General features: G+C 40.7%; 1 protein-coding gene across 1 annotated transcript in view; it reads right to left on the bottom strand.

The window, feature by feature from the left end:
* Window positions 1-22,359, bottom strand: part of tmc3 (transmembrane channel like 3) — a 77,883-nt gene that overhangs the window by 13,493 nt on the left and 42,031 nt on the right. Inside the window, exons 6-15 of the mRNA XM_085772511.1 lie at window positions 19,778-19,876; window positions 19,381-19,523; window positions 15,976-16,123; window positions 15,760-15,803; window positions 8,678-8,825; window positions 6,270-6,379; window positions 6,101-6,179; window positions 4,152-4,448; window positions 3,133-3,261; window positions 2,786-2,853 (exon numbers count right to left, since the gene is read on the bottom strand). Of these exons, the coding sequence (XP_085628637.1) occupies window positions 2,786-2,853; window positions 3,133-3,261; window positions 4,152-4,448; window positions 6,101-6,179; window positions 6,270-6,379; window positions 8,678-8,825; window positions 15,760-15,803; window positions 15,976-16,123; window positions 19,381-19,523; window positions 19,778-19,876 (1,265 nt within the window). The remainder of the gene's footprint in view (window positions 1-2,785; window positions 2,854-3,132; window positions 3,262-4,151; window positions 4,449-6,100; window positions 6,180-6,269; window positions 6,380-8,677; window positions 8,826-15,759; window positions 15,804-15,975; window positions 16,124-19,380; window positions 19,524-19,777; window positions 19,877-22,359) is intronic.

Raw genomic sequence — 22,359 nt, 5'->3', positions numbered from 1 at the left:
GCAGCGAGGCGAGCCCTGACGCAGCTGGCGAAGTGGTATTATCGTCCAGTGCAACAAGGTGCGCAGCGGATTCGGTAAATTGGTAGACTGCTGTGCGCTGAGATGGGAGTGGTCGCGCAGCAAGGGGAGGTGTCGACAGATTCGCCGTGGCGCAGTGACAATTTGTTGCCGATAGACCGCGCGGAGAGTGCGCTGAAAGCTCGCCAGCTCCAACCTGGTCTAATCTCAGCGCAAGGCGAAGCGCAGTGGCAATTTGACTGCCCAGCACGCAGTGCGTACACGTCACCAAGACCCCACAGGCAGATTTCCACAGTTCCAGGCACATTTAAATGCAATTAACAATAATAATAATAATAATAATAATAATCACAATAACCCCTATTTATTGTATCTGAATCAGCACATACACCTATATCTATATAGATTGTCCCGTCACACTGATGGCAGATCAAAGGCTTGCGTAATGGAAACTCAGCCTGACTGAATTAACACAGATGAAACCAGGGAGGGACTGAGACAGCCGTGGATGTCCCAAGAGCAGGTGTTGACACTACACACTGTGCCGTTGCAGATTATCAGCTATTTATTTATTTATTTACTTATTGATTTATTAGGGGCCAGCGCCGCATCGTCACGCGACCATAACAAATAAAACTGAAATGCCTCCGTTACGCACAGCTGTTTGTTTATGTTGTGATCTGTGCACATGTGTTTAAATATAGGTTAGATAGATAGATAGATAGACCTGGATAACATCATAACCTCCTCCCTCCCAGACTACTTTTGCATCATCAGCCCGTGAGGTCTGTTCGCGCGACCGGACACTGCAGCTTGGACCGGACCAGAACATCAGTTTCCTCCCGTCTCACTTGCTCTGACAGATTGAGAGCTGTTGCCCAGTAAAAAAAAACAAAAAACAAAACACACACACCCCTTTTCCATTAATAAAGACACTCATATTTAGTAACCTATATTTAAACACGTGTGCACAGATCACAACATAAACAAACAGCTGTGCGTAACGGATGCATCGCGGAGCGTCTCTCTTTTTCTTTTTTCTTTAGAATTTACCTGAGATGGAGATGTTAATATCTGCTCACTATGATGCCAGGCTGATTGTGGTTTGCTGTGAGAGATGATAGTTTATTTGTTTTCAGTTTTATTTGTTATGGTCGCGTGACGATGCGGCTCAATAAATCAATAAGTAAATACATAAATATAGCAGATAATCGTGTAGTGTCAACACAGCAGTAATCCATCCTCATCTTTCATCTGTGCAGCCTTTGATCTGTCATCAGTGTGACGGGACAATCGATATAGATGTGCTGAATGTCTATGCTGTAATCTGTAGGTGCTGATTCAAATCTTCTCTTCCACGGTGAAATCAAACGTCCGCCTTGCGCGCGCGGCGGATTTAAAGGCGAGGAGAGGAGCTCATTTGATTGGTGAAGATCTGACTCGGCTGTGTCAAACCCACTCCACGCCTTCTCTCCTCCCTCTATGCCATTTGCGCCGGTGGGAGGGAAGTAGGCGGGATGCGCTCCGCTGCGTTTCGAAGGAAAATCGCAATCTGCTCCTGACCACTCCCCATTGGCGAAGCGAAGGCGAGGCGCAGGCCTTATCCGCTCCGCCTGCACCTAGTTCACGAAATTAGAGCCCAGAGACTGCTTGCTGAAAAACGGTCCCTGAAGGCAACACGCATCAGCGGTTTTGCATGAATTTACCTCTGAAACAACTCTGTCTGGTAACGTTTTGTTATTATCTCATAGCGTGGTGAATGTGCAGGTCACAACTTGTCCACCAGAGTGTTTTGGAGTTGTTGGATTGTGTATTTGATGAGTTTGATGAGGGAAACCAAGAAATTCCATTAGCCTCCGTAGTGTAGCTCTGAGCAGCTCGCCGCTCGGCTCGGCGGTTCTAAAAATAGCTTGCACCGACAAATAAAGGTAACAAACCTACTGCTATGACTATAGGGATTATGGCAATGGGCCAATTTGCCAGAATGTTGAACTATCCCTTTAACTCATGGCCACAATGCCAACAAAGACGTTGGAGGAAAAAGTGAGAAAAAGATGCTCATGCATTTTTTTCTCCATTATAAACCTCTTTAAATTATCTTTATTTTCTTTATATATCTGTTCACATATTTATATTGTTGTCTCTGGGAAAGATGTTGTCACCTTGTTCAAGTGGGACTTTAAACTTTGATCTAAATCCCCAAAACCGCAAAGACTTTCAACTTCAGATTAAATCCAGATATCTGTCCTGGCCTCTAATCCCAGTTTAAATCCAATTCTATCTAAACCCTTAAAATCAAGTCATAATCCTCTACAGGCTAAAACTTGTCGTGTTAAAGATTTTGGCTGGACACCAATAGTATAGTGGGTTCTCCATCAATATAATAAAATGAGACAACACACACACACACACACACACACACACACACACACACACACACACAGACACTTTGGTCACACCCCATATAAAAGACATTATATCCACTGGCTCATGGTTTCACTCCATTATGTTCATTGCTGCAAGGCGACATTTCTGAAATGAGTTGAGGAAATACAGTCGGAGGAGCAGCAAAGGTGCAATGGAGAGATTACAGAGGCCACAGTCCTCTAAACAGGGTCAGGGAGACTGGACAGCACCAGCCAGAATATTAACTACTGGATCCTCTATTACACACACAGGATGTGCTGATGTAATGGGATTGCACGGAGAGATGTTCCCAGAATTTCATCCTAATGGTTATTTATTATAGATTATTTTTCAGACTCACCAGATCATTCCCTGGTTATAAATCAGGTGCAAGACATTCTCAGCTATTTTGAATTCTCCATACTCAGGCTGAGGGAAGACAGAAAAAAAAACACAACATGATTATTGAGTATTGTTGATGGCTCATCCGCTCTTTGGTGTGTCTGTTTAGTGTAATGATCCACCTGCTGATTAGTTTAATTTAGACATAGACTTGGAGCAAAGAGAAGCATTGAGACTGAATCTGTCCAAAAATAACTTCTAAAATCCATTAATTAATATACAGTATATTTAGTTAGTCTAAACAAGAGCCGAAGCATAGAAACAAGATTTGGACAACTATTTATAGCACAAAACTGTACAACTTACAAACTTGCTCTCTAAATCCCAGCAGCAGCAGTCGCTCAGGTAGCGAACCACCAAACCCCTGATGAAGTCAATGAGCAGAATGCTGGCCACTGTGAAGATCATGTCAATGATGGAAAGCTTCAGCATTTCCTGGAGACACACCAGAGACATCGTCATCCTCATCGTATTTCACACATATCAGACATAAAATACTAGCAACAGCAAAGCAATAACTATGGGTGAAAAGGCAACAACCAAATAAGTTTCAAATACCTGTGAAGTTACGGCACGTAAAAAAACAACAACATAAATCCTATAATATCTAAAGTCCCATAGAGAAAAGCTATATGGTCCAAAAACATTTGTCCCATCCGTCCAAACATTAATTCAATAGGCAGGACCCTAAGATGAATCCCTGAGGGACGCCATATTTGATCTATCATGTTGTATCAGATTTAGGACAGTTTATACATACATATTGTTTCCTGCAATGCATATATATACTGAACTGACTGGGTGCTGTACCTCTGACACTGTAATGTTAAAGTCAACAGTATCAAATCCATGTGTCGGTGACTTTTCCATGTGAGATCAAGAACCTATTTTTTCCACAGTGTAAAGGGGTAAGAATATTCGATTTATCTAAATACTGGGCCCATGCTATCTATATATAATTTCTACAATGTACCTATATTGTACGTATAATTTTCATCGTAGGATTTCTTGCCATCTTTATTAATTTTTGACACAACCCTGCAGAGTGATGACCTACATGGTTGATAGGTGGCTCCACAATTTTATCAGTTTCAGCTGTGACAATTTTGTTTCCACATATTTCATCTATGTCTGCTTTATGTGAGCTTTTCATATCACCAATGATTTTATAAACTTAATTTCTATCAACTGGTATTAGAAAAAGTATATTTTGAATAAAGTTTGCACATATTTCTAGAAGCAGCACACACTGGATCATTGCTCGTTATATTATTGTTAAATATTATATATTGTTAAATGTAAAGTGTGTGATGATGAGACAGAACCTGTCCCACGTAGGTCTCCCAGCACTGGTCCTGCTGAGAGCGGGTGTTCTTCTCAAACAGAGCAGTCTGGTTGGAGACGGTCCCAGAGCTACTCCTGCTGCTGATGCTGATGCTGCTGATGATGCTGCTGCTGTTGGTCACTTCTAGCACTGTAGCGATGGTTGCTATGGTGCTGTTGCGATGTTCGGACACAGAGATCTCTGACACCAGGGTGGACACACTTGAGTCTACCTCAGGCTGAGCGATGGTGGCCAAGAAGGAGCTGAAGTCGGACCAATTACCTGTACTCCCAGGGACCTGGAAGACACATATGACATCATCTCTGTCTCAGGCTCGTCTTCTGTCAACAACTAATAATGCATTAGCTTTGTGATGTCATAGGAAGAGTAACAGTAACATGTCTTCATTTCTTAAAGTGAGATGAGACAAATATCAATGTGTTAAGTAAAGAATCTGAATTTCATAAAGTCAAAATTTTACAATATAGATTACAATATTACAATATTACAATATAGATCAAATTTTCACATTCCACATCTCACTTCTATAAATGCAAAACCATGAAAAATAACATAAAAATAACTAAAAAAGAAAGATCTGTCTCCTCAAACCGCTCACACACACATCAGAAATAAAATCAGGATTTTACCACAATTGATAATAGATAGGTAATTGGTAATGGATTTAGACAAAGGCTTGTTCAACTTGCACAACTGTAAATGACTCTTCTTGACCATAAGACAAGATTTATTTAGCACTTTAAGTACACTACCTCAAACTTAGTTGCAGCTTTTAATATGTATTAGTCCTTCATCTTTATTTAATTTAGTGATTTTGGATGTGTAGTTGTTGTCTATGTGAGTGTTGTTTGGTCTTCTGAGTATGTGTCTGTTCATTTGCACTGTTTTCAGCTGTAGCACTTTTAATTTCATTGTACTATATTGTACTATATTTATTCATATACAGTATTTATATCATATTGATGTAGTTGGCATTCCATAAAATGAATGAAGAACTATGAAAATAAGAGCCAGAATTACTTTACTACAGTTACTAAGTATACCCAGTGTTGATTTAGGAACTTTATGCTGATTAGTTGATTTTCTGACAATGAGGCCTCAGATAACTTGTGTTAATGAAACCCTGTCCGAGACTCTGTTGTGTTCCACAGGCTCGCCCCAGGGATGTGTTTTGTTGCCTCTATTGTTCATGCTTTACACTAATGATTGCAAGAACATGCTTGAGTCAAGGTACATTATTACATTTGCTGATGACTCTGTGATTGTCAGCCGCCTGCAGGACCATGAGGTGGGTCACGGACCGGTCCTTGACTATTTTGTTAGATGGTGTGATGACTCTTATCTGCAACTTAATGTGTCAAAAATGATAATTGATTTCCACAAGAAACCACCTGTCTCAGCCCAAACCTTTGTTAAAGGTACAACTGTGGACATAGTCAACCATTATAAATATTTAGGCACCATCCTGGATGATAAACTGTCTTTTGAGACCATTCTGCAGGAAAGTAAATCAGAGGTTGTTTTATTTGAGGAAATTAAGGTCTTTTAATGTTGACAAGAAGTTTCTTAACTGTTTTACTCATCTTTTATTGAGTCCATCTTAACTTTTGCAATGATTTGTTAGTTTGGGAACCTCAGCATATCAAATAAGAATAAGATGAAGAATTTGGTCAAACTCTGCCAAAAAACAATTGGCCCTAGCCTGAATGACCTTGATAATGTTTATCAAGTCAGAGCCACACAGAGGGCAAGGGCCATTCTGGCAAACCCCCTCCACCCTCTTCATGCAGAGTTTCGTATGTATTCTGTATGTATTTATTGTACTATTGTGTGTGCTATGTGAGATCTACTGTGTTTGACTCTGAACTTTTGCTGCAAACCAAATTGCCCTCCGGGGACATTAAAGATTTTCAAATCAAATATACTCACAGCAGAGCTCATACTGTTGACTTTATCAAGGAGGGCAATGATGAGGCTGTAGAGATTCCCCAGGTATAGAACAAGTACTCTATAAACACATGAAGACGTGGTCAGTGTTGGTGTGCAGTCAGGCCTGTCTGTATTGTGTGTAATTAATGCTGTGTGAGTGATGGATTACCTGGCCAGCTGAAACCGCAGTGAAGTCCGAGGGTGATACATCTCCAGCTGAGCGACCAGCTCAAAAGCAGACGGAGCGATCATGGTGATGAGAGAAACCACCACACTCACCTGGATGGAGAGAGCACATCAGAGTCAGAACAAGGAACATCTTTAGTGAACAACATATCTTTTTTTTATTTCACTTCTTCTCAGACTGAATAAGCAGTTGGAAGTTTGAAGGACAGTTGGAAGGACACAGGTAGGAAAAGAGCTGCATTCAATTGTAAGGCAGCTGAAATATAAACATTTTATTAAAAGAAGAGCATGAGTTCACTGGGGTAACGGCACCAAGGGAACACACACTGAAGGATCCTAATGGAAGGAGAGAGACGTTTCCTCCAGACAGCAGGAGGCCAGAAAGATTAGAGCGGGTCACTGAATTCATCACTTTGGATGAGCAGCCTATCACAGGGCTGGACTACTATGTAAAAAAAAAAAAAGAAAAAAAGATAAAGAAAACCAAGCCATGTGGAATATTTTTACTAGTTAACTTGACATTTTGCAAATTTGCAAAAACGCAATCAACAGCTGTTGAATTGTCTAGCTTATATGGTGAATTGATTTTCATTTCATTTACATTGTCATTGAAGTGTATTGTTAATTTAAAGGTCCAGTGTGTAAAATAGGGGGTGGGAGGTAACATCTAGCGTTCAGATTCTAGTTTGCAGCGCTCACTCACTCGCTCACACTCAAGGCTACGAAAACCATACAAATTTTATTATATAGAGATTATACTTATATAAATATATTCATGGGTAGTATATTCAGATTCTGCCAATAAACCTTGGCAATTATTACACACTGGACCTTTAAGCTTCCTTCTTCAGCTGCGTTAACATTTCCATGCTTCCCACGTTCTCTGTTATAAACTGTTTTCTTGTCTGTAACAACATCTATGTCACGTCTGTCCGTCCTGGGTGAGGGATCCCTCCTCTGTTGCTCACCCTGAGGTTTCTCCAATTTTTCCCTGTTAAAAGGGTTTTCCATGGAGTTTTTCTTCAGTCGATGTGAGGGTGTAAGGGCAGAGGATGTTGTTATGATGCCATGTAAAGCCCTTTGAGACAAACTGTAAAAACGGGCTATACAAATAAAATTGGCTTGCCTTGCCCTGCCTTAAAGCAGAAGTAAGCAATCCGGTCTTTTTGGCTAACTTCCTGTCAGCAGATGGAGTAAAGATGGCCCCTTTATGCCGTTCTCTCTCCTCATTGGATAAAGGTTGTAGGATACAAGGAAAGTTTTCTCCTCGGCTTACAGCAGAGCAGAGTGACTGACAGACCCGTGTTTCGGACCAAACAATCTATATAAGTGATTGCTGTCGGAAGATATAACTATTTAAGACTTATATTAACACAAACATTCCGCTTACTTCTGCTTTAATTTTGACTGCAGTAGGTACTGAAATTAAAGGTCCAGTGTGTAATATTTGTTTATTGGCAAAATCTGGATATACTGCCCATGAATATATTTGTATAATATTTAAGACTTACAGTATATTAACACAAACATTCCGCTTACTTCTGCTTTAAGTGTTAACTGTGCATTCACATACTCTGTAGGCAGAAAGCCAATATTAATGACTTGGATCAGGATCAAGATCAGAATTAAAAAACAAAAACTTAGTTTATAATAATATTCTACAGATAAACTATGTGTTATTATTGGTCTTATACTATTGTGCCTTTAGTCTGCACTTAGGGTGATTATATATGGGGGGTTTTCAGTATCTTTCGTATAAATTTTTCTAAATTTCATATGCTTTCTAAAAGTCATTATTTATTACCTGTCTAGTATTCATCATATGGCACTTTAGTTTTCTATCAGGAACATCCTTTTGGTGCAATACTTGGGACATGTACGAAAACTGTAGACCATGTTGTGTCTGTGCGGACCTCTTTCTCTGTTTCTGCTATTTTTTTATGTTCTATTTGATCCATGTTTTATGTCATAATTGTGTTTGCAACTTGAGTAGCACTGCTGTCTAAGACAAGGGACAATAAAGTGTATCCATATCCTTATGTTCTATGTTAACAAATAAAGTGCAATAACATGTAATATTTTAATTAAATTCAAATAAAGCTAATTAGAAAAATAGAATAAGTCATTTTCCCCTGATGGCTGTAATACTTGACTTCTCGTCAATATATGGATCCAGAGCTGGAGGCTGAGCTGCTCCTCAGGTCGATTGAACAGCAGGTTCACTCGAGTAAATGAAGTGATGTCACTGACCACTGACCAATGGCTGCTCCTTCCACTGGATCACTTTAAGGCCTCAGCTCTCCTCCGAGCTGGATTGTATGTTGGATAATCAAATCAAGCTAATGATGATGAGGAACGACGAGGACGCTGATGTCTGTTCTGCTCCACTACCTCGTTCTTCTCCCACAGCGTCAGCTCTGGCTTCTCCTGCTCCAGTTTCTGAGAACGGTCCACCACAAAGTAGATGATGTAGATGCTGCCGGCCAGAGACAGCAGCACCAGGATGTTGGCTAAGATACGCAGACTGATCAGAACCGCCCTGAAGACACACGGAGAGATACACCGATCAGAAAGAAAACACTAAATTCATCTACAGAGGTTCACAGTAATTGGAGCTAGAAGAGTTGAAATTAATGTTTGACAGACAGACACACACACACACACATATCGTATGTCAGACACACTGTTCAGGCAGCGACAGCTGAGATATGGAGGAGGATACAAGGCATTCATTTATCTCATTTTAATGCCTTTTGTCACTCCAGTCATGTCCATGTAGTGATTTACTGTCAGCTTCAGGATCCTCATCACTGTGTAAAGACTGCAGAGATTCCACATGCACATCTGTCTGAGAGCTGGATGTGAAGACCATTATTATAATAAAGAGAAAGTGGAGATTAATGCAGGGCCGCCCCTGCCTACACGCAGATCACGCACAGTGCGTAGGGCCCCGCGATCCAATAGGGGCCCCGTTTTGCACAAAGGATGCGCATATGCACAGCCGTGGTGCGCGCAACTAGATCAGCTGTCAGCGCGAGGCAGGAGAAGAGGGAGAAGAGGGAGAAGAGACCCTCTTTTTTTGTAATCTGACACCGCACGCGCCGTCACGCGTCGATCTGACCAATCACTGGTCAGATGCGCTGCAGGCACTTGTCAAGCAGCTGCAGGTGAAGACGTGATCACGGCTTCGAAAAGAACGAGTCAGGCGCGAGCAAGAGGGGGAAAAGCAAAACAAGAGTAAACTCGTGCTTCTCTCGAAGGTGGGCATTTGTTGAAGTTAGTGCTGGGCTGGGTTAATGTCCGTTAACTCTGCTAATGGTGTTAAAGCCAGCACTAGTAAAAATGTAAAACTTTGTGGCATAAGCAAGCACTAAACCTCCATGCTCAGCACAGCTGCTGCTGCTGCAGGTAGGAGGAGAGATGCTAGCCTCCAGTAGATGTGGACTGTGGTCTGGAGATGAAAGTCATTTTCCAGCGGCCCTTACCATTTATTAAATGTCTTGTTAACACCTTTGTCTGCATATTCACCTCTGTTGAAAAATGTATTAGTTGTTGGTCGTATTTTCGGCTAAACTTTATAATCTATTTTATCTCCACACAAGGATCTGTAGGTGAATTTAATCTATGACAGGCAGCTTTGGAGGAGATATTAGAGATAAATATTGATAGAAATGAGTGTATTTGATACTTTGGTTGACAGAAGGAACTAAATTTGAATGTAGCTACATTTTGAAATATCAGTCTCTTTGGTGCTGAATTAGTATGTTTTATTAGGATTGTAGTTGTAGCCTATATAATAATAATAATGATGATAATAATGACAATAATAGTAATAATAGATAGCAATTGTTTTTTTTTTAAATTAATATTAGTATAAGTATATAACTGCTAAACTGCCAGTATTAGTGGTTGTAGTTTGCATTATAATCGATTATAGGAGGGCCCGATGAAATTTTTTCGCTTAGGGCCCCATTTTGGTCAGGGACGGCCCTGGATTAATGTACTAAAAGAAATTATTTTTCAACAAAGTAAAGATAGATGGGCATTTGATATTTAGGGTAAACCAATGCTGCGCACTTACTGTGAAATAAAGCAGGTATTTGTGCCAGAAAATTATGTTTTGTATAATTTGTCTAAAAAGAAAAGATCCCTGTGTGTTCAAATGAGAGCCGGTATACTTAGTCTTCATATGGAGACAGGCAGATACGTAGGCATAGCGGAAGAGGATTGAATTTGTACTGTGTGTGATCTCAAAGATGCAGAGAATGAAATACATTTTGTGTTCTACTGTCAATTCTATGACTGTCAGACAAAGGCTGTTTAGTAAAGTAGACCCAAAAAATGAATTTGTGTGGTTAGACGACGTGGAGAAGCTAAGGCATCTTTTCCAGCTTGATATGTCTGCATTTTCTTCGTATCTCTAAAAGGCCTGGTCATTGGGCTGAAGAGCTATATACAGATGAAGGTTGGTAGTAGTCTTAAGGTGTTTATGTATGTGTCGTGTACATTTGTGTGGTGGGTAATGTCAACAGGAGGGACTGTCTAGTTTTTGATAGTTTTAGTAGCCTAAATGTGTCTTCTTGTAATTCCATATGGGATGGGCCACAATGGCGGGATGACATGAAAATAAAATATTCATTCATTCATTACTTCATTCATTCATTCTAGCACAGAGTTGTAAAACATGTGTGTGTGTATTGCCAGTGGCGCCGCCAGCCGGAATCCTGTACGCACTGTGCGTACAATTTTTTTCATAGGTGAAAAAAAAAGAAGCAATTTTGTTTATTTTGAGGGGGTGTGATAAAGACGCTTGTTGTTTGTGTTGCCTCCCTAGCTGGATAGCCAGGGAGTCGGTAGTCGTAGTCTGTGGTAAGAATAAAGGAGATACACGTTGTGCTGGTGTTAACTTCACGGCAGCAGGATTTATTCTTCCTGTTTACATGAAAATCCTAACTTCAGGTATCAACATCGCTACAGAATCATGAAAGCTAATGGCCTGAGCTTCAGTCCCGTTATTATATCAGATGGCCATTTTTATAGCATTGAATCACACAACAAATTATTCACATATTCATCTGTCTTACAACACTCTATTGTTTAACTCGGACACATTACATTTTTAACTATTAATCAGAGACATTTTATCATGTTCTCTAATCCATATCTATTATCATCATGAAATAATAAATGAGTTTGTTTTCAACAAGTACTTCTTAACCAACACAGTTTCCTTGATGAATTTAATGAAATTACCTTTTTAACATATAGGCTATATAATCTACTTTTGTCCATGTTGTCCTGAACCAATCATGAATTAATATTACACTATCTTCATAAACATATGTTATCATAACAACTATATTCTTAATACATTCACACGAGCAATGGCGCTGCACTATGACTTCAGAATAGCATTTCCTGGTTTTGGCAATAACCCACACATATTCATTCGGCTACAGATAAAACCAGATAATCCCATATTGCATGAGAACAGATTCATTAATAAAGTGCAGAACACACATAATGATTTCACAGGTTATTTTCCTGTTGTTCTGAGTCAACTCTCTTCACACACTACTATGCAGGTCCGCTTAGCATTAGCCAGTTAGCATACACAGCCGTCTCTCAATTCACAACAAACTCTCTCTATAACTCGTTACTTTGGCTCGTATGTACACAACTAAACCTCGAGTCGCATGTTTAACTCTTCACACATATCATGTACACCAGATTACATGTATATTTACTGACCTGTGGTAAGAATAAAGGAGATACACGTTGTGCTGGTGTTAACTTCACGGCAGCAGGATTTATTCTTCCTGTTTACATGAAAATCCTATCCTACCACAAGCGCGATGCGCCACCTACCGGCCTGAGTGTGTCATAGCAGTGTATTAGTGTGAGTGCAAGTGAATGCTGAAATGAATGAAAATAAATGAAAAATGATAATAAAAAATGATAGTAGGGGTGCCTGCTTTTCCTTTCTATTTTCTCCTACTGTTTCTACTTATACCTATTGTTTCTAACTGTTTCCAGCCCTCTACATTTGTAACAGGCTAAACGTGCTGAGTTAATTGATTGTTAAACCAATCACTGGAAGCCTAACGTAAAAGCCAGTGATTGTCGTTTACATCATGTCATCTGTCTCTTTTTGATTTCTGGCACCTATTACACTACCGCTATGTGATGATTACGCCTGGTCCAGTATAGAAATGTCAAAAAGACAGTTGAGCCTTTTCCAGGCATTTGAAAAAAAAAAGAGATCCAAACCCACGATCACAAACACGCAGCAGAGCAGCGATAATGAAGGTCTCTCCTCTCTAGCTCCAAACTCACTCGTCTGCACCGCGATTATGGACTCATAGGCGCCGATTCCAGGTTGAGCACCCACTGGGGGAGCCTCGGCCCATCAGCTGTGTGTCTGTGGGTATGTGTAACCCGTATGTGTGTGTAGCCTGTGTGAATGTGTGTGTTAATATCTCACGCGCTCTGTTAAGATGAATAAACACAAACCGCTGCAGAGCGCGAGCCTGGCACAGAGGTGCGCGCTCTGGCGCAATCCGACGTCTATGTTAACTCTTTCACTGCCAAAGACGAGTTATCTCGTTTTAGCGAATCCAAGCGTAGTCTGCCAAAGACGAGATAACTCGTCTTAGCGTTTTTTTAATGGCAACGCCATGTTGAATGTCTTGCCCTACTCCTCTGTGAAGATCAGACTTGTATCATCAAAATAAAGTGCAGAAAAACACATTTGGATTGAGAGATATAAAAAATATAGCGTGTTTTTCCCCCCTCACAGAGCGGAGCGGGTGTCTGACTGTAGCAGCGCCGCTCCGTGACACTCTGGCCGCCGGTGAGAGCTTAGGGGGCGGCGGCGGGGCTCATGGCGGCTCGGCAGCTCGTTGAAGCTCCGTGCAGCTCCGTGATACAAAGCACAAACGATAGTAACAACAACCCCGTCGATCGCTCGTCGTTAGTCATCAAGAGCGTTTGGAAAGTCGCCAGATTTTGCGAGAAATCACTCAGATAGCAGCTTGAAAATCCCCGATCTAGTGTGGATGAGGAACGGACGGCGCCGGCGAACGTGACGAGAGGAGAGCTAAAGATGGTGTCTGTCTTTTGTGAGCGTATGTCTGTGGCTGAGTTCAGGGGGCACGTCAGCCAGCTGTAGGCTGTGTGTGTGTGTGTAGATGTGTGTGTGAGACAAAGAGCGTGAGTGAGACCACTGCCTGCTGACCAGAGGACGCTGGATCTGATCTAAAGTGCCGTGTTTCGGCTACAAAAACCTGTCGAACTGATCCGCGCACGCGCGCGCGCACACACAAAAAGTTGTAACTCAAAGAAAAGAAGGAAAAAAGGCTGCAGTAGTGTGTGTCAGTAGCTACTGTAAATGTTTTGTCTTTTGTCATCAAAAGTCATTTGTCAGTGTTGATTTAGTTGTTGTTTACAAGAGAACAACTGTACAGATGTTGAGGCATCACTAAAGCAAAATATAAAGGAGCCAATTGTACTGGTTCACCTGAAAATGACAGCCGACACAAAAACCTCTTTTTCTCAAGATTTTGGTGCCAAAATGGCATTTTGGGCTAAACTAACCTATATTCAACCGCCAATTTCACAAGACTGGAACAAGATAGAAACAAACAGGTTTTTTGCTGGAAACTAGAGACCCTCATCTTTCCTTTGATGGGTTGAATGCAGGGTTCAAAATTAGCGGTCGCCAGTCGCCAGTGGCGACTAACTTTGATGCTTTGGCGAGTAAAGGAAGCCGGCTGACTGGCCACTCTGGCGAGTGAAAAAAATCCAACTACTTTGTTGTTGTTACTGTTCCTCCCGACCCGGCTGTGACGCTTGGGTTGTGAGCCGGTGTCGTGCAGATCAGCTCACAACATGCCTTACAGCAATGATAACCGATTACAACGCTCACGGCGCACGTGTGTATTCCTCTCTCTTCAGTCTGGTGTTTGGCTGCACTTTAATGGCAAAAAAAAAAACATCGCTCCAATTTTTTTTTTTTTTTTGCCGTTAAATAAACATGTGTGCTGCGATATCTGATCAATGCCACATCCATTGTGCTCTGTCTCTGCTGATCGCGCTCATATGGAACTTCTCTTATTGAAAGTGCAGCCAAACACCAGACTGAAGAGAGAGGAACAGCAGAGCTCCTCTGACAGCTCCTCTGTGGAGCTGCAGGAGAGCTGCCACGTCTTTTTTTTTTCTTTTCTTTTTTTTTATTGCAGCGCCGTTATTACAGGTGATGCACATCTATGTCCGTGTAGGCTACATTTATTGTCTGATCTTCCTTCATGGTGCACAGTGTCAGTCCTCCTGTGAAACTTTTAGCTACTAAATAATATGACTGAAGGCAGTGGAAGTCTGCACATGTCGACACGCCCCCATGAGTTGACGACATAAGGAGCTAATAAATAAATATAGGCTATATAAATAACTGATAGTATTATTCGGTCAAGTTCTTGTTATAGGTTAATGGTTAAACTATAAGGGAAAAAGGAAAAAAAGGCAAACTTGACTCCTTTATTCCACACAAAAATATGCTAATAGCTATGATATGTGTTAAAAATGCTTATGAGTGTATTATAACAGTTCAACACAATGAAAAATATACAAAACAGCTATACATAATTTTTGGCCAGTAAAAAATCTGTCTGGCCAGTAGATTTTTAAAGCTTACTAGCCAGTTGGCCAGTGAGCAAAAAAGTTAAGTTTGAACCCTGGTTGAATATATGTAGTAACAGTACATAATATATGGTGGGTCTACGGAAATCAGTCAAAAAGCTGGAAAATGCCTGGCAAGCTGGAGGAAGCTGCTGTGAGACTGGCTGGCAGTCAAAGAGTTAAGCACACGTTGTTATTGATATTGTAGCGTCCGAGCCGATGTAACTACAACAACATAACACAAACTTATCTGACAGCTCTCACTTCTTCCTCTGCTCCTCCTCACTCACACACACAGGTCTTCCTCACACTCACCCCGGCCCCTCAGTTTCTCATCCAACCTGCCCGTACACATTCACAGTCAGTCAGAAATCACAAACATCATAACAACATTACTGCGGGGTCGCAACAATATTTTCAGTTGTGCAGTATATTAATGAGCGACAAGTCCCATTGCTACATGGCATGATAAGCACACCAGTGTTTGTAGAGCCTGGTGTGTAGAGCCCCCCCCACCCCCCCGAAAAAAAAAAATTGTTGTAGCCTATTTGCCATTTCTGTGCGTACATTGAAATTGAATCCTGGCGGCGCCACTGTGTATTGCCATCACATGAAGGCCTCGTGTCAGTGTAGACACAACTGTAACTTTACTATTGACCTAATGCAGCATAATTGGGGCTATTTTAGCATCAGAAATAATATTATGAAGTGGTTTATGTGTACAGAATAGTATGATAACAGTTGATTTCTGCAGAAAACATGCAAACACAGGAAATACAGATAACAAATACACCTACAAACTGGTATCCTTCTTCTTCTCTTGCTCCTCAACAATGGCTTCCTGTACAGAATAAACATTTGTTATCATACTTATGGGAAACACAAATCACAGTTTCTGTTCTATATCATTCTGTGCATAAAAAAGTGCTGAAGATGCATGGATACAGAAATGCAAACAGATGTCCATACACTGAGCTACAGCTAACTGGATATGAAGTTTCTGTGTCTCTGACCCTGATGTTGTTGACGATGGCGGCTCCCTTGCTCTCTGCAGCCTCTGGGTTTCCTATCAGGTAATCCCAGGCACAGAAAACCCTCCAGCAAAACGTGAAGTTCTCATCAGAGGCACTGGCCAGACTCAGGCGGGAATTCTTGGCCATTCTGCAATAGAATCATTAAGTATGTTATTACATCATTTTAAGGATATTAGTAAGGTTAGTTAATGACCCCTTGAGAGAAGGGCCTACTGCACAAAACACTGTTTTATATCAACATATGGCACTTGAGCTTCAGTTTCCCTTTAGGTTAAAGAGTTAGTTAAGATTCTCTCTCTTGAAATGTTTCTTTAACTAAGGGAGAATAAAGTTGAGGTATTTACAGCAATGACAGAAATTTGACAGAAATAAAATTCTACTATCTGCATGGGGACACTTTAATTCCTGCCAATTGCAAAGTTGAGGGATTGAACTCACATCCCAATTTATAATGCCACCCTATGTGTCATGTAAAAACAATAAAGTTTCAAATTGAATTTAAAATCCTCCTCTTAACATATAAGTCTGGCCTCGCCCCTCCCTACCTGTCTGACCTCCTCCACGTTGCCACTTCCACCCACATTCTCTGATCCTCCTCCTCCATCACTTCAAATTCAAACTCAAAACCCACCTGCTGCACTGTCTAATTTTACCCTGACCATTGTTCTTATTGTTTATGTTGCACTGTTTTTACTCAATGTACGGTAGGCCTGTAACGATACATGTGTCGAAACCGAAACTGCGACACTCTAGACACAAACCTGTGTCGCCAATGGAATGGCAGAACCGTGACACACACATTCCAACTCCCAGAGTTTTTTTTCCCCCAGTTAGTGCTAACTAAATGTAATTAATATTATTTCTTATTTTAAGTTAATTTAAGAAAATGTAAGCCTAAATTGAAGATACATTTCTTCATCAAGCCTGTGTCATGTGACTAATTACTTTTCCGGTGACGGTCACCTGAGGGGAGTAAAACAACGTGAGGAGAGTGGAGTCGAGGAGAGGAGGAAACATGGCTACTAGTAGTAACCCTCAAACTGAAATTGCGGACCCTCCAAGTTCATTTAGGTCGGCAGTATGGGAGCACTTTGGCTACCTGGTGGAAAACAGAGATGACAATCACGTTGTCGACAATACGCACACTATCTGCCGTAAGTGTTTCAAAAAAACTTCCCCAAATGACGGGCAACACGTCGAACATGTTGATGCACATGCAAAGACACCATCCCGAAATTACTTTAAGTGGGTCAGGGACAGTCCACTATGCCAAATTTGTTTCAAATGAAGTTGCCAGCCAACTCTGACCGGGCTCAAAAAATTATGAGAGGCATTGGAGTTTTCATGTCGCTGGGCATGAGCCCATTTGCAGTGGTCGAGAATGAGGGGTTTAAGCACATGATTAATGTGCTTAAACGCTACACACTGCCAAGCCGCGCACATTTCTCCCAAAATGTGTAGGGAGGGGGTGAGGGGTGGGTGGCTGGGATGGGATTATTTACTATATTGTCAATTTATTTTTGATCACTATATTGTAAATTTATTATGTCGGGGAGAACATGTTTATTGTTGCTTTTGTAACAATGAATGTAAAATAAAATAATTGTAAAAAAAAAAGTATTAGGATTAACCGTAAACCAATTTCACTCATGTTATTTTCCTGGATTTCATATTTTTAAACTTGATTGTAATGAATTTAATCTAACAATATGTTGCAATTGTGTTATGTGTTTTGTCTGTTAGGCTCAGACATCCAGGGAAGAGACAGAGGAGCAAACAGAGCTGGCTTCCAGCAGCAGTGACGGTCCTCCTCCAGCCAAAAGGGCACCAATGACTGAACTGTTTGGAGAGTTATTTCCAGTGGACCAGGCATCATCATCCAAGCCTTTGTCTCAAGTGGTGGATGAGGAGGTACAGCATTACAGAGCAGTGCAGAGCCTCTCAGTGGAGGCAAATCCACTTGACTGGTGGAAGGACAACCAGAAGCAGTTTCCCCGTTTAGCTAAATTGGCTAAAAGGTACCTTGGAATCCCAGCCACATCAGTTCCCAGTGAGAGAGTGTTTTCTACTACAGGGGACATAGTCACGGCACAGAGAGCAAGCCTCTCACCAGACAATGTGGACATGATGGTGTTTCTGAAGATGAATTTGCAACTGTCTTGAATCAACTCTGCAATGCAACAAGTTTGGCTCTCTTAAAAAAAAAAGAGTTGTTGTGATTTGTTCACTTACTTTGAGGTTTGTGGTTAATGTTTATATATTTGTGGTTTATGGCACAGCCGGCAAGTTTGTTTCCTAAACTTAAATCGCCTCCACAATGGAGTTACGTTCTGTTTATTTTTTAACAGTATTTTGTTTGAGAAAAGAGAATAGTTTCTTTGTTTTTAATTTATTATTATTAAAATTGTTATTGTTATATATTGTTGTTATAATAAATAATCCAGTTTTTGCTACCAAAATCTCTTCTTTTTTTAACCTTAATAAAATTCAAATTGAATCGAATCGTATATCGAAGAATAGGTCAGAAATCGAGATACGAATCGAATCGTGACTTTGGTATCTTTACAGGCCTAATGTACAGTGTCCTTAAGTGTGTCCTATAAATAAAATGTATTATTTTTCTGTACACAGGGTTCTTCAGCTTTTCTTGGGACATTTTCTTTATTTATTATCATAAAACCTGGTCATGTTACAGTAAAAAAATGGAGCCAGAGCTTCCTGTCATTTTTTTCCTCACCTTTGTTGCTGAAGTTTTCCATTCAGAGCTCAGAGCTACAGAATTTTACTACAGAAAGATGCAGTGAAGTTTTTTATCTCTGCATTGTCCAGTTTATTAAAACAGTGCAGCAGTAAAAATTTTGCTCATAGTGCTACTGTTCTCATAATATTACTTTGTTCTTGTTATAATTTGACTTTATGATTGTAAGGTTATGGCTTTATTTTAAAAATGTCTTTTTTTTTCTTCTTTTTTTCCCCTGCAATCTGGTCCCAATACTTTGTTCTATCTGTATTATAATTCTACAGGTAAAGGAGGGATTATATTCAATTCTCCAGATATAGTGATGAAGGGTTTTCAGTAGTCTGGGTTGCAGCAGCAGGTGATGCAGCTTATGTTGAAGCTATGGAACATATAGATATCTAAAAAATAAACTTTATTATTACACATAAAATGTATCAAAAATTGATGTGATTCCTTCATTTTGCTGCTTTATATGTAGACATGGACAGGGTCATTAGACCACGTCACCTGTCAATGAGCTTTGAGCTAGTTACTATTGATCTGGAAACCTGGTAAAATCAATCTCAAGCATTACATCATGATATTACATCATCTAATCATCTAATGTTCCATCAGTGTAAGTAAAAAGCATGATGCTTACTTACTTTCTCAACAGTATGATGAAACTGTAGGCAAAGACAGCCATCCCAACCAGGAAGTAGGCCAGAGGCAAACGGTACCCAGCACTGCCGATTTTCCTCACCCGGCCGTAGTAACCGTAGAACAACACAGAGTACTGCAGGTAGCCCTGCGGAGATAAACACATGATCACAACACTGAGGTACACAGTATGTCAAGGACATTACCTTCATCGACAGCAACACTCATTATGCCCTTACTGCAGGGATTTTAATGATGTTAATGATTACCTCTATAGGCCCAAAACTTACATAACTCAAGGAAAGACTCGAAGTCAACAGATATTTAAGTAATGTTTGAATAACGGCCCATTGTGTGTGAGTCATGTGCTATTGACAGAACAATAAAAGCAGAGAGGCTTGCCCCAAGAGACCAGATGGTGTCCAGGTCCTGGGCCGAGGCCAGGTGCTCCTTGGGGATGGTCTTACTCCTCGTGGTTCCAAATGGAGCTCCAGCTAACAGCTAGTACACATAAACACACAGAGCTATTAGATGTGTTATTATGATGACAGCAGTAGGGAAGGAATTTCATAGTACAGTGATTTCAAAAGTGGGGACACAGGCCCACTGAGGGCCCTCCAGGGGTCACTAGGTGGTCCTCAGCAAATTGGAAGGAAGATCTCATTTGCCACGTTCATGCTTGCGAGCATGCAGTGCACCAAACTGACTCCTGGCCAGCTAAAACTCAAAAGAGGCAGTATACATTTATTATTACTTTACCACCACAGGTAAAAATGGCAATGAGAGACAGAATACATATCAAGAACACATATGACAAAACTAACAAACATACATTTGGCTCACATACACATTCAAATTAAATTTTTACAGTAAATAAATAATATATACATGTATAAGTAAAATAAACCGAGGGTATACTTCCGTGCATGACATGTATGATCAAAAAAAGGTACACAGAAACACAAACATATCAATTAAATGGTAGGGTGTCATTTATGAGTCTAATGGGTGTTTAAAATTGTATAATATAATAATTGTATAAAATGTCCAGACACTGTATACACACTCACACAGCAAGCTGCCATCCTTTGTTCTCAGCACAACACATGGTTGGACAATCTACAATCTACAAACTTCAAACTTTATTTATTTGTATAGCACCTTTCATACATATAAAAATTAGGGCCGGGACTTTAACGCGTTAATTACGATTAATTAATTACACAAAAAGTAACGCGTTAAAAAAATTAACGCATTTTAATCGCACTTATAAAAATTTATTTTCATCATATATCATATAATCATCATAGTGTATTGGAAGGAAAGACCATTTAATCTGTATGTATCAAATATCGATTAATGAATTAATTGATAATTTGCATCCCTAGCAGGGCCGGTTCTAGGCAGGCATATATGAGGGGGCAGTCAGAAATGTGAAGGGGGCATCATGTGAACACATCAAGCTCCAGCACTTTTTTTTCTCTGTGCTTATAGTAACTTCATTGAATTGGGTTGTTGACTATGTGTCCAACCCCAACCTGGAGAAGTGGATTGCACTTTGTCAGGCCTCTACAGACCTGTCCAACTAGGGGCCGGGGGGCCAACCAGGGTCTTAGAGCCCAAATTTTTTACTGTGGTAATGCAAAGAGCCACATTATATGGGGGGTTAGGGGTGCATATACCTGAAGATGCATTGCAAACCCAGAGGGGGTGAAAAAGGTAAGTAGCTAAACCCCTGTAGGGGGGTCTGGGGGCATCCCCCCCAGAAAATTTTTGTGATTTTAAAATGTGAGTGAAGCATTCTGGTGTACTTTGAGAAGGGGGGGGGGGGGGGTCTACTATGGTCAAGATTTACAAAACTGAAAGGTAGTCTTATGAATACTAAAAAAAAAAAAGAAAAAGGAACAGGACATGCAGATTTTTGTGCTACTGCTGATAATTTTGTCAATTTGTAGGGGCAGATTACATTAGATTATTCTTCTTTCTGCTCCCTTTTGTTGAGATTTGGGAGGTTTTTGTTTTTATTGTAGCTTTGTTAAAATGCAAGATCATTTTTCTGACTGATTTATTGCGCGATGCCATGTAGCTATCTCGCTTTCTTTCCCCCGCCCTCCGCCCGTTGTCTTCGTTGTCACTTTGTTGTCGCTCCACAGAGCACATGGCTAATTAATATGCACGTGCTGACCATATATGGTTGTGTCTAGACGTTCCGGGGACGGAGGTGAGTTCACGTGCGCAACTGCGCACCATTCTTGGATCCAGTTTGATTAATCAAAGTGAAATTGCGGATAGTTGTGCACGCACAGTTTGATAGATCTGAAAAAGGCCTAAGCAAAACATTTAGTAGCAGCAGTTTTACACTGCTTACTTACAGTTTTGATAAATGAGGCCCCAGGCCCTAAGCCCAGAGCCCAGACGCTCACAGCTGCAGCTCCGCGGCTCATCCGCGGCGCTGTCCGTGGTGCTGAAGGTGACAGGTTAACTTGACAAACAAACTGCAGCATAGTTCTGTTTGTTTATCATATGTGTCAGTTTTGTTTGTTTAAGATTAAGAATAACACTCCCTCATCAAACCAGTGATAGACATGCTGAAAAGAAAAGAGAGAGAGAGAGACGCGCCTGGGTATCGCAGCTGTAAAAAAAAAAAGAAAAAAAAAAAAAAGACTACGCGTCGGATTAGCGGTATCAAAAAGTGTCGGACTATCGGCATGTCTAGATAGAGGGATGTCTGAACCCCCAACTTAACTTCTTTCTCTTTGGTAATATACACATTTTTTGAGTATATTAAAATGTGCTTTCTCAACTTCTAAAATTTGGATTTGAGGGGGCAAGACATTTATTTGAGGGGGCACTGCCCCCTCTTGCCCCTGCGTAGAGCCGGCCCGATCCCTAGTCTGTTGGTCTTGGTTAAGTACCTTGAATGCTTAAGCTTATGTATTCAGTCATTCAATGGTATACTAAAATCCATGTGAAAAAAAAATGCT

The sequence above is a fragment of the Trachurus japonicus genome, chromosome 3 (genome assembly GCF_045865225.1).
Source record: "Trachurus japonicus isolate A0001 chromosome 3, Traja_1.0".
Classification (NCBI taxonomy): Eukaryota; Metazoa; Chordata; class Actinopteri; order Carangiformes; family Carangidae; genus Trachurus; species Trachurus japonicus.
Note: the sequence above shows the minus strand (reverse complement) of the source record. Positions and strands in the feature narration are given on the sequence as shown.